At 39.8% G+C, this 12,758-nt stretch overlaps 2 protein-coding genes across 4 annotated transcripts in view; both read left to right on the top strand.

The window, feature by feature from the left end:
* ppp2r2ba (protein phosphatase 2, regulatory subunit B, beta a) overlaps window positions 1-3,401 on the top strand; it is a 54,307-nt gene extending 50,906 nt beyond the window's left edge. For all 3 annotated transcript variants that reach the window (XM_059346133.1, XM_059346134.1, XM_059346135.1), the window contains exon 10: window positions 1,343-3,401. In XM_059346133.1, the coding sequence (XP_059202116.1) occupies window positions 1,343-1,498 (156 nt within the window). In that variant the 3' untranslated portion in view covers window positions 1,499-3,401. The remainder of the gene's footprint in view (window positions 1-1,342) is intronic.
* A 1,801-nt stretch (window positions 3,402-5,202) lies between these two features.
* Window positions 5,203-7,150, top strand: gpr151 (G protein-coupled receptor 151). The gene has a single exon (XM_059346136.1). The coding sequence runs from the start codon at window positions 5,203-5,205 to the stop codon at window positions 6,514-6,516; it is 1,314 nt and encodes a 437-aa protein (XP_059202119.1). The 3' UTR covers window positions 6,517-7,150.
* Window positions 7,151-12,758: the final 5,608 nt, after the last annotated feature.

The raw sequence follows: 12,758 nt of genomic DNA, 5'->3' as shown, positions 1-12,758 counted from the left end.
TTTGCTTCTTTTGTTCCTATTTTGCATTGGACAAATTGGGCTGGCGTGTGTAAATGAATGCCAGCAGAAGGTTAAAGCTGCATCAGTCAATATTTTATCTGAACAATGGTTCAAATGACTACATGTAATGTGAAAAGGGTCACTAAAATGTAGATAATCAACACCTGACTTCTGATTGTATGGCTACCAACTTTACTGTTTTGGTTCACTCTCTCAGCCCTCAACCTCATTTTTAGCTACAGATGAAGGAAAAAAACCTAACAAGCTGAACATTAATTGTTTAGCAATGCATGAATGCTCACATTTAGCAACAAGCTGGTGCACACAGTGAAGCATTGAGCAGCTAAAGAGATATTTCCCTGAGGGGTAATTAGAGACCAAAACAGAGCTAAAAGGAGAAAGCTGGAAACATGACAACAAATAAATGCTAATGTTGCTCTGTGTCTCCTGGATGTGTAAACTTTAAATATATTTGCTATGAGGTGATATAATATCAATGTTGTGTGGAGAACCTGATAATGTAATAAATTCCCAATAATGTAATAACCCCGATAATGTAATAAAAATCTGCACTTGAGTCCATTGAAAATGTAATAAATTCCTGATAATGTAATAACTTCCCGATAATGTAATAAAGTGCATTTCCCAATAATGTAATACACTTTTTACCAATAATGTGAGTATAACACCAAGCACCTTTAGATTTCAAGAAGCTGTTGAATGCATCCGTGTGTCATGGATACCTCGTTTGTGAAAAACGGATGAACGGGTCAAAAGTTATTATTATTATTATTATTATTATTATTAAAAGTTAATAAACATTCAACTTTGACCTGTTGGTGGCGCTAGAGCTCTTGAGCTAGAGTTGCCTACACAGTATCACCACTTGAACTCAAGTAATGGATGGTCTGCTGTTAAATTATTACAATATTGGGGAATTATTACATTATCAGGACTTGCGAAATGAAGGCTAACCTGATAATGTAATAACCTCCCATTAATGTTATACTTCATTATATTATTGGTAAAAAAAAGTGTATTACATTATTGGGAAATGCACTTTATTACACTATCTGGAAGTTATTACATTATCAGGTTTTATTACATTTTCAATGGACTCAAGTGCAGATTTTTATTACATTATCAGGGTTATTACATTATCGGGAATTTATTACATTATCAGGTTCTACAGTTGTGTTTCACAGCTCATTCTGGTGCCCCCAAGTGGGCAATAAATAAACAAATTCTGCTTTAACATTGCTGAAATAAGTGTTCATTTTTGGTTTAAAAATTGTGCACACTCATATCTTAACGCCTCTTTCTCCCTGCTGCTGTCCTCCAGGTGTGTGTAGGTGGGAAGCGTCGGAAGGATGAGATCAGCGTAGACAGCCTGGACTTCAGCAAGAAGATCCTTCACACTACGTGGCACCCACATGAGAACATCATCGCTGTAGCGGCCACCAACAACCTCTACATCTTTCAAGACAAGGTCAACTAAAGGGCAGTCTGCCCCTGATGACCCCTGACCCCCACAGGGCTGCAGGGAGAGCTAGGGTTGGAGAAAGAGAGAGAGATGATGGAGCCCTTATCTACATCCTTCTCCACCTCTCCCTACGTCTTGTTGCTGCCGGTCTTGAATTTTGCCGCCCTGCAGAAAAAGTGCAGTATCCAGTGACTGAATTTTGGAAGTGGACAGTGTGACATTAGGGAAGTGGGAAGTTAATACAACCTGGATACAGCATTTTGAGGAAATCCTCAAAATCAAGAATGGACTTTCATTCTTAATTTGACTTCTAATTTAAGTTATTTAGCCATGCGGACACCTGAAGAAGTGAATCCTGTGCAACAAGAGGATTGCTGCATGAATTACATGATGTAGCAGCCCTACGGACCCTGGAGAAAGGGCTTGGATGTGGGTACACGGGACATAAATTAGAGCACACAAACACAAACCTAGCTTACATGATGGTGGCTCATTGTCATGTAGCAACAGTGCCCCCTCTCTTTCAATCCGCTCATGCTACAGTGCATGTGATCGACCCTTCAGCCTCTAACTGAGGCGACGTTTCGGACAGCGCCACCTGCTGCGGAATCCCTACAAAAGAGGAAGAGACTGTTAACCTCTGACCCCGGAAACTGAGAGTTTTCTCTGCCTGTGACTCAACGTGGTCAGTCTTTCTAGTACCAATTCTGTGTCTCCCTGGTGAGACTGCTGTAGTCTGTAATGTGAATGAAGCCCTATCAGGCTGTGTCAATGGTTTTATTTAATGCTGTTGTTTTATTGAGTCCTTCGCTCGGTCAATGAGTCTGTTTAGAAGCTGTGGTGCCTTCTTTTGGTATGTGGGGGTTTGATGTAGTGGGAGTGGGAGGGAGGGGGGGAGGGGACTGAGTACAAGGCAGGAGTGTGAATGTTTCAAATGAAATGTTAACTTAGGAAATTCTTCTTATGTTCTGTTTTTTTGTTGTTTTTTTTCTCTACAAAGAAACACAAAAAAAGCTCCACTGACATCCCAAGTGGAGAAAAGTGCTTGAAGCGATGTAGTCATGATTACATTTTTAGCACCGGCTACATGCTTGTGAGTTCAGGGGAGGACGCTGTGATATGTACAAAGTAATTGTTGCTCTTATCACATTGCAGTCAGTCTGATGTCATCAGTTTGCAAGAGACACGACAAAGCCACATTCAGTTTTGTTCTGCAAAATCACAGTCGGAAAAAAAAGCCCTCCAAAAAACACATTTTTACCTTATTTGGATTGTACTGAAAATGATCTGTAGATGGTAGAACTGTAAACTTTTCACGTCCAATTATTGAACTTGAGATTTCTTGGCGTAACATAATGCTAGCATAGCTGTTTTTGCATGCGTTGGATCTGATTCTGATGAAACTGACAGCCCGCCTATAGATATTTGAACATCTACAGATCATCGGAGGCACTATGCAAGTAAAATATTGGCTTTCTCCAGAAGTGGCCCATTTAAAAAAGGTTTCATTTAAGATTGCTGCGATGCCTGTTTATGTTCCTCTTCTTGTGGGTGATGTGGAACAGCAGGTTTCTATTAGATATCCTTATTTGTCTCAGATTTGTTTTTAAAGAGCAAACTACTACAAAGAAAAGCAGTCAAAGGTCTAAATGAACTCTGTGAAATCAGGGAATTATTAAGTGTGGTTCCTTTAAACAGTAATGTCTTCTAAACAACCTCCTTTGTGACACTTCTAATTGAAACAAACAAAAAAAATCTTTTATAGCTCAGAATGTATTGAAATGCAATTAATTACCATGCAGTCTTTATGCTTACTGGACTTTCTTTGAATAAAAAAGAATAAAGATGTGCAAGTTGAAAGCCTGTGTTGTTGGACTTCCTCTGTTAATGCTACTAAATAAACTGAATGTAAAGCAAATTGATTCATTGCTGCTTCCAGTGTAAGGGCGCCATCTTGTGGCTGAAAAGTGAGACACATAAAGGCAGACAGGATGCTGCAAAAAAAAAAAAGGGGAGGAAACATGATTTTCATCAACTGGACACAGTAGGTGGTTGATTTCAAATTACTAGCCAATGTCGCAATTCTCTGAATTTCTTTTGATTATTTTCATGTTTATTCATATTATACTTATTCATCATTGTACGGGCAGTGTCAAAATTAAGATTGATCCATTAATTTCACATTTAACATCTGGGTTGCTGATGGATGTTTCAGTTGTATTTCATGTACTGTCAGTTCATGACAATTCTTTGCAATAACAACAAAAAGACAGAGAGAGATTTCATAGCAGTTACGCATTAGTACAGAGGTTCTCAGTCTTTTTTTTACCCAATTAACTCCTTATAAGACAGAGTATAACCTGCTCATGTATGTTCCCTGAAGGAATTTAAAGTAGCCTTTTATAGTCCAAGTTCTGTTAAAGAAGCACACAAGTTAAATGTAATAGAAAGCTAAAATTAAAACTAAAAATATCTGCACATATCTGCACCATCTCAACACAGAATGCCCATAAAACAATGCAATTGGTGTTAATTCAATGAGCTGCTAGTAACACTATACTTGAATTATAACAGGTAAATCAAGAGAAAAGTTTAATTTGTAGTGTATGAAACTCTACAAACACAAACAAGAGAAGTATGAAGTGAAGTGTTTCACTCTTAGTACAAACTTTTGCTAAATACGACACATATTGGGATTATTTTGAATAACATACAATGTGAGATACAATGTTGGATTAGAAAGTATTCTGTGAATTATTATTCATATTATGTATGTTCCCTAGAAGAATTGGAAGTTCTGTTAAAGAACAACACAAGTTAAATTAAATAGAAAGATACAATTAAAAATAGAAATATCTGCACATATCTGCACCATCTCAACACTGAATGCCCATAAAACAATGCAATTAATGTAAATTCAATTAGCTGCTAGTAACACTATACTTAAATTATGACAGACAAATTATGAAATGAAAGGTTTCACTTTTAGTACAAACTTGGGCTGAATACAACCCAGATTTGGATGATTTTAAATAACATTCAATGGCAGATACAATGTTAGATTAGAAAATACTCTGTTAATTATTTTATATTTAAAAATTAAAATATTCTTCATTAAACTGACGTCTTTTGTAAGAAAAAATTTAATAGAATTAAATAGTCATAATCAAAAAAGTCATTATTAATGTAAAAACTTTTCAGGGACCCCACAGCAGAGTGGCATAGACCACACTTTGAGAATCTCACCATTAGTATATCTCAACTCCTGCTGAGAAATACCTCACTGTAAAGAGTACTAATTCACAAACATTTACACAAATTAAAAATCCAATACATTCATCTGTCGTACTGTGCACATTATGCAGAGTTTTTCTAATTGGCCCTGTGAGGCTGTAGTCGACGCACAGTTTGTCAGCTGGGGACAGCAGCTGTCAATCAAACTGCATCTTTATAACCGGCGGCAGAAGCTGCATCATTGTGTCTCAGGATAAACCCGGGGACAGACAGGAGCTCCACTGTGATTATTGATCGTCAATCGATGGCTTCTCTGATGCGATTAATCTAACAGGTTTAGATTCAGAGTGCTCGAATTGCCAGATATATTCAATCTTTGAGCACTTTGCCTTCTTCTACCCAGAACTCTTTTTTTCCCTCTTCTTCTCCTGGCTGCCTTTTACTATCTTTTCTTCTCATATCAGCTTGCCATCTTTTCGAAAAAGATGGATAAGTTGAACGGGAACAATGCGACAGTGGTGAACAGCTCCATAGACAAGTGGTCATTCAATGATCGCGGCTCGTACCAACATCTGGACCCCAGGGAGCTGAGGGTGCTGCTGCCGGCTATTCTGGGAGTCATCTGTGTCCTGGGTGTGGCTTGTAATCTCACTGCGATGGCCATCTTGTTCTCCAACGCACATCGGGGCAAACTATCTCTCATCAACTCCCTCATCTTCAACCTGATGTTTGCTGAAGGACTGGTGCTGCTGTTCGTGGTGCCCTTCAGGGCTGCCTCCTACTCCAAAGCTAGCTGGACTCTGGGCGGGTTTGTCTGCAAGACGGCCGACTGGTTCCTCCATACCTGCATGGCGGCGAAGAGCTTCACGGTGGCAGTCATGGCCAAAGCGTGCTACCGCTACGTGGCCAACCCCACCAAGCAAGTCAGCATCCACCTTGGCTCCATCCTGGTGGTGTTCTTCTTCATCTGGCTGCTCGCCTGCTGTGTAACCATCCCTCACTGGCTGTTTGCCACGCTGCAGAGAGGAGTCCACGGGCTGGCGTGTGTGCTGGTGGTTCCTCCTGAAGCCCGGGACTTCATGGCTGTGTACGTCAAAGCGTACCCCCTGGGGGTCTACTGTGCCCCTCTTAGCTTCGCTCTGATGTATTTCTGGAGGGCTTACGGCCAGTGCCAGCGGCGCTCCAGTAAGACTCAGAACCTGCGCACTCAGATCAGATCCAGGAAGCTCACCTTGATGCTGTTTAGCCTGACTGTGGCTATGGCTATTCTCTGGCTTCCACAGTGGGTGGTGTGGATTTGGGAGCGTCACATAGCAGAGAAGGAAATGGAAGGAGCTCAGCCCCTCATCTCCTCTCTCCCCCCTCTTCTGACCCTCTCCGCTCAGCTGCTCACCTTCTCTCTGTCCTTGGTGAACCCTCTCATCGTCCTCTCCCTCTCAGAGGAGTTCAGGGAGGGCTACAGGGGTCTGTGGAGGCGCCTCACCCTGCGCAAACAACCTCCTCCCAAGCCAAAACCCGGACCTCACAAACCGACCACTCTCCTGTCGCCTTCCCCTCGACCAGAGACTTCTGGCCAACTGGGCGGGGAGAGGAGCCTTCGGTCAAGCTCCAGCCAGGGTCCCAGCAGAGAGACTCAGCCCCAGCCGGAGCAGGCAGGGGAGAGAGAAGCAGACAGCCTCAAAGATGGCATTGTCTTGCCTGATGTGGAGCAGTTCTGGCACGAGAGGGAGACTGGATCGCACACGGATGAAAATGATCCAGTGCCGTGGGAGCACCAGAACAAAGAGGGGGAAGAATAACAACCCCCTTCCAGCTGATCTCCAGTGCAGTCGTCAGACAGCGGCAGCTTCGTCAACAGACCTTCAGTTTGAGGACTGCTGAGTGCTGCAGCATCAATCATTTGTATTCTGTCAACTGTATTTATGATATTATTCAAAGGTAAGATGTGCAAAAGAGAGAGGACTATAAATTGAACAGTATTCTCTGTATATATGATTAACAATACATATAATATTGTCTTTTTATTGTGTTTATATTGTGTAAGTATATTATAATAAGTGTAAAATGAATTTTGTTGGCTGCAAGTTAAAGCTTGTGGTAAGGATGATAATGTAAATTCAATACACAGTATATCGATGTATATTTTCAGCATAGCATATGGTGAATGAGTATTACAGTTTTATTTACATATTTAGACACAATACTGCTCTTTAATTAAAGTTTTAACGACTTATGTGCTGCAAGACATCCTCTGGGTAACATCATTATGTGGCATCCTAGATTAGCATAGATGTTAAAACTGTAAATGGATTTTTCACTCGTGAAATCATTGTGTGATAGTTTTTAATGTGACAGTGAGAGAGTCAGTGTTTCCTGTTCTCTTTTTGTGAGAGATCATTTTTGTAATCATTGTGTGTTTACAATAAAGAAAATTGTGTAAAAATGTGTGTGACGAAGTCATTTTAAAAGTTACATAGGTTAAAAGTAAATGATCAGCTTGTGTGTGCATCTGTGTTCATTTTGGTCAGACATGTTCCTGTAATTGTTTCAATCAATGACACAGACACACATGTACAGTAGTCTTAATGAGATGGATCAGACATCAGCGGATGGTCTCCTGCTGACATCAGGTCATTAAATATATTTTCATAAGGGCATCCATTTGAATTGCCAAGGGTTCTAATTAGAGCAAAAGAGCTTTCGTCTGAACTCAGAGTCGTGTCAGTGGACTCACCTCTGTGGGAGCCTCATAAGGAATTCTCTATTCATTGATCTGAATACACATGATAGGTCAACACCTCTCAATTAAAGGGAGAATCAACATAAGAGGAAATTGCGCCTGATCTACGATCGATCGATTTGTCTGTCTGATGTCACAGGGACACGGCTGTGCTGAACGTTTAATGTAAATAATGTCACTTTTCACTCTAATCAAAGACCAAATTGCAATCAAAATTCCACATTTTACATCAGATGTATAAGGTTGATATGAAAAAATAGTTAAAAAACGAGTAAAATAGAGGGGGAAGAAAATTGGTGATGTAGGAGTCATCCCCAAGTTACCTTACATCTCTTTTTACTCCCTCCCTCCCTTATGACATTTTCCTCTCATTAATCATTTATGCTGACCTTTTATTGCCTCAGGCAAGTACCTCAATCAGAGCAACACTTAAGTATATCACCCACCATCAATCCCTTGGGTAGTGACCCAGCCATAAACACTGAAGGCAAAAAGCTATGTGCCGATTGTTGGACTGCAATTTTAACCTTCACAGCATAAACAGAGAAATGATTAAAGGTTATTGTACAGCAATAACACAAAAACAATAACTGTGAACAATAAAGATACTATCTTTAAATACACTATGTGACCACTAATTCTAGCCAGTACTGTGAGACACCTCTGGCTCTGGCATTTACTCTGGTAAATGTGCCAGTAAATCTGCAGTTATAGGATTTTATCCCATTAAAATAGAAAGGCCTGAAGGTCCACTGGTAAACAACTTGTGCAATCCAGACCATCCCGAAACATACTTATTAAAAACATTTTCAAACTCCTACATGTCTACTGTACATCAGTCCAGGTGTTGTCACTGTGTGGCCTGATTAGACTGCATGGGCGTTTTCTTGACATGCGACAGTAGGAAAAACGCAGGTGCAATTAAATATGAATGATGGCTGAATTCCTTTAGCTGCTTTGATTTCAGTGTCCTGTGACGGTGCATGCTGGCTCACTGTCATTAGCAGCAGCTGAGCTTCTCCTGCTAAGTCAAAATTGTCATAGTACTGTTTTTGGATACAGTTTGTACAACAGGAGACATTAGGCCTTTGTGTGCTAATGGATATTGATCAATCTATCTGTTAAACTCCACAAGGACAAAGCAAAAATGTTTTTCCAAATATTCAATGCTCACTTTTTGTTTTTCAAGATCCTTTTTTGTGTGGGTTGCAACTATGTCCTCTGTACACTGCAATGTGGGACAAATGTGTATGCAACACACACGCACACTTGGGTTGAGGCAGTGTTTTTTTATGGTGACATAAGCGTTTCAAATGCCACCCTCAGCCCCATGCAAACACCAGCAGTGATCTAACATTACTTTAAGGATATAGGTCTTTAGCATCTTACACTTACAGGCTACAGTCTCAAAGGATTGCAACCTGAAATACAATATAAACACCTGTAGATATATTCTATCATACAGGATTTACACTTACAGGACAACAACCGGAAGGACAAGATCATTACCTGTATATACCTTTTATCATACATCATACAGGATTTACACTGACAGGCTACAGTTTGTGATGACATCCTGAAGGACACTAACATGTGTATGTCAATTTATATATTTATTATCATACATCATATAGGATTTACACTGACAAGCAACAATACCTGTAGATACCTTCTATAATACAGGATTTACACCAGACACAGCCAGTGGTAACAATATCAAGTTAGTATACAATGTTTAGCTCAATAGCGCAAGCACGTACTGCTACACCTCCATCAATACATCTTTACAATTCAGATTAAATTTATTTTATTATAATGTTGGACTGGCATCTTCCCCAACACTCCCTGGAAATCCATCTCCCCAGCATCCTCCCTTACACACACACACACACACACACACACACACACACACACAGTGATCTTATCTTTTCATACAGCTCTGCATAGGTAGAGATACATGTCTATGTAACTTGTATATCCCATCATACAGAATTGCTCATTCAGCCAGATGCAACAGCCTCATGTTTTCCAAAAACAACCAATGCCAACTACTTCTCATAGTATAACACAGGGATGGGCAACTGGAGGCCCGGGGGCCTCATACGGGCCCGCACCCTCACTTGAAGTGGCCCTTAGTACAACTACATGCATTTGAGCATAAAATCTTAAAAGTGCAGTGTAAAAATGCACAAAATTACTTCTTGCAATTAATGTTGGTCTGCTGTTCTTGCACTTAAAAAAAATAAATCACAGTAAGTGGTTATTTTTTATTTTCTTCAAACCTTTTGTATTCCTATTTATACTGTTATACATGCATTTGAGCATGAAATATGTTAAGTTACTGCACAGTAAACATATTTAAAATTGCAGTTTCATCATATCTGGTTAAGTGCACGGTCCTATATGTGGCCCTGTGGTAGTGTCGATGAGAATTGTGGCCCCCTCCAGCATTTAAGTTGCCCATCCCTGGTATAACACCTTGGAGACAACAATAAACAGGCCATAGTATGTGGATAATGTGGGATAAACCCTACAGTGTTTCCATTATATGCAGCAGCTGCTTGAGAAATTTATGACATTTTTCAACATTTTCCAAAAACTTCTCAAGTACCATTTCCTCACAAAGGCTTATGAACTCGCTTAACCCCCTCGTCATCAGTGCCCAACTTATTTAGTCATCCTACTATATTGTATTGTATTGTCAAGCGTCCTTGGGTTTCTTGAAAGACGCTATATACATCTAAGCTATTTTTATTATTGATATCATCATCATCATTATTATTATTATTAACATTGGCAGGAACCATGGACAACAGTGAGTACAGTATTTTCTCCTCAGGCAGAGTGACGACTGCCTTGACGGCAGCATTACCATAGAAACCAAGATAGCAACAGTAGCTTGGAAAATTATTTAGCGACATGGAGCACTAAATTGAACGAATTTACTGTTTCAAAAGAAACTCCATAAGAAAACACTGGCTTACCTCATGCGATGTTCTCCCTGCTGCCCTTTCTATTTGAAAAACTGCCCCAGAACATCAGTAAAGTTCACTTCAGACTGTATTTCCAGTTTTGGTAGAGAGTTCAAGTGTCTCGTCTTTATTCCCAGTTCAGTTAAAATCGACGTTATGTTGGAAAATGAGAGCTCTCTTTAGTAGTTTGTCAGCAGCAAAAGTTTTGACATATGCAAAATCTCCCATCGTCATCATCATGACAGACACAGCCAGCAACCTACCACAAAACTGTCCTTATTTTCAAATAAAGTCACCCTGCATTCTTTGGTTTAACCATAGACTGTATAAAATAACACATTAATTTAATTTTAATTAATTTTAATTTTAATTAATTTAACACATTAATACTACACATAATACTTTTTTCGACGTGATTTTAAAAAGAGGAAGACATGATGAGGCCAGAGTTGGTGGGTTTTTGGAGGCCCCTAGAGGTCGGAGGTCGTGATTGTTTTTATAAATTATACAAGTCTTAAAAACTGTGTATAGAATAAGTCAACAATTATAAGCACGCCAGGGAGACTAAAGGATGTGAAACAAGGAAAAATACTAATAATAATCAAGAAAAGTTCAATAAAAACAGTGTAAAGCTTACAGAGGTTATATATTTTAACAGCTTTTTGTTATCACATTCACAAATAGATAAAATGTACTGTTTGATATCAACAGTTAGCTCTGTAAAGGGCTTATTGTTTAAATAACTTGATTTATGGATATAGAATTTAGTCAAAATAAAAAGCTGATTAATCAAAAAGATTTGAGAGCAAATCATATGCAGTGAATCCAAACAATGGGCTACATTTTTCCAGAGTAATATGAAGATATGATCAGCAACAAATAGCGACAATTTACCCCACAGATGTTTGGTACATGGACACTTTAAAATAAATATACTAGCCTTTCTCTGGGCTCTCCGTAAAAAACTGACATCAATGTCCTTCTCAAGTTTCTGCGAATATAGATTAGTCTGATAAAGCCTGTGTTTCATCTTGAAGGGTATCTCTGTGACTTTGTTAGTCAAGAGAAACGTATGTAGCAAAAGCCAAACTTTCTCCCAACAAATATATTCAATAAAAGTAGATCATTATGATAAGGCAATACTAATGGAGTCTTGTTGAAAAAGTTTACAGGTTGCCTTATTTGTGTTCTTAGTCTGACTTTCTCCTTCTCACCTTTCCTTGACACCTAATGGCCTTTTTTTTTATTGAGATCAAGGACAAGTGGTTATTAAAGGCATAGGACGTCTTTCTTTTTTGCATATTGGCAACAGCCAAATCGTACATAATGGCTCTTCCTATTTGCAAGCTAAGAAAAGCTTTGACCGGATATAACTTGAGTGTAATCAGCAGAATGCAGGTGTGCAGGATGACTCTGCATTATTCCAGCTGGACCTCATTAGGTCAAAGTGTGAGTAACGACCTTCTGTATTAGAGGCAAGCTGCAAGGCCTCACTTCGCAAGCTCTGCTGCTGCCAACAGAGCCTAAAAGTAATTAACTACTCACAAAAGATGACTAGAGTTTAGCTGTTTTTGAAAATATTTAACATATCAGTATGTAGATGCAGACTGATAAAGAACATATGATATTCATTTTGAACCAAAAGGAAGGACTGATTGGGAGAAAATTGACCAAAGAAATCAGTGAGGTAATCAGCATTACAAGTGGAAAAACAAGTGAGGCTTAATGAGGTCATTATACAAGGGGAGCCTTCAGCAGGTGAGCTCCTCTCCTCACTGCCCTCCTGGCTGTGCCCCCCTCCTGCTGTGAGGGGAGACGGGGGTGTCACCCCTGCGTTTTATCCCTCAGCCAATCATCATCTCTTATAAATGAAACTCCACAGGAAGTGACATGGTAGCTAACACTAATTATGCTCAGCAGGAGGGGCTGGCTGCAATTAAGCCACATGCTAAAACCTTTGGCTGCCAATGCCACATCTCCCTCGGAGTCACAGCTACCCTTACCTCCCTTTGGTCCTGGGGTACATCACCTGGCTCGGCAGTCCGCAGAGAGGCGACCAGGAAGCGTGTGTGTCACTGTGTGTGTGTGTGTGGCTGTTTTTGAGTTGGAGGAAGGTTGGTTCAGGGGGTCTGGCCTTGGTATTTAGCAGTCTTTTGATTAGAATAAATCAGAGAGCTTTCATCTCAGTGAAGGATGTGGAGATCTAAAGGGCAGGCACCTTTCAGCATTTCCAGCAGTGCGAAGAGGGGGTGTCATTTAAACCTATACATACACTATCGATTTGTTATGTGCTTTGACATCAAAGGCCTCATAACAGCACAACCAAAAA

This window comes from Centropristis striata, chromosome 12 (genome assembly GCF_030273125.1).
Source record: "Centropristis striata isolate RG_2023a ecotype Rhode Island chromosome 12, C.striata_1.0, whole genome shotgun sequence".
Classification (NCBI taxonomy): Eukaryota; Metazoa; Chordata; class Actinopteri; order Perciformes; family Serranidae; genus Centropristis; species Centropristis striata.
This window is presented reverse-complemented; position numbering and strand designations above follow the sequence as displayed.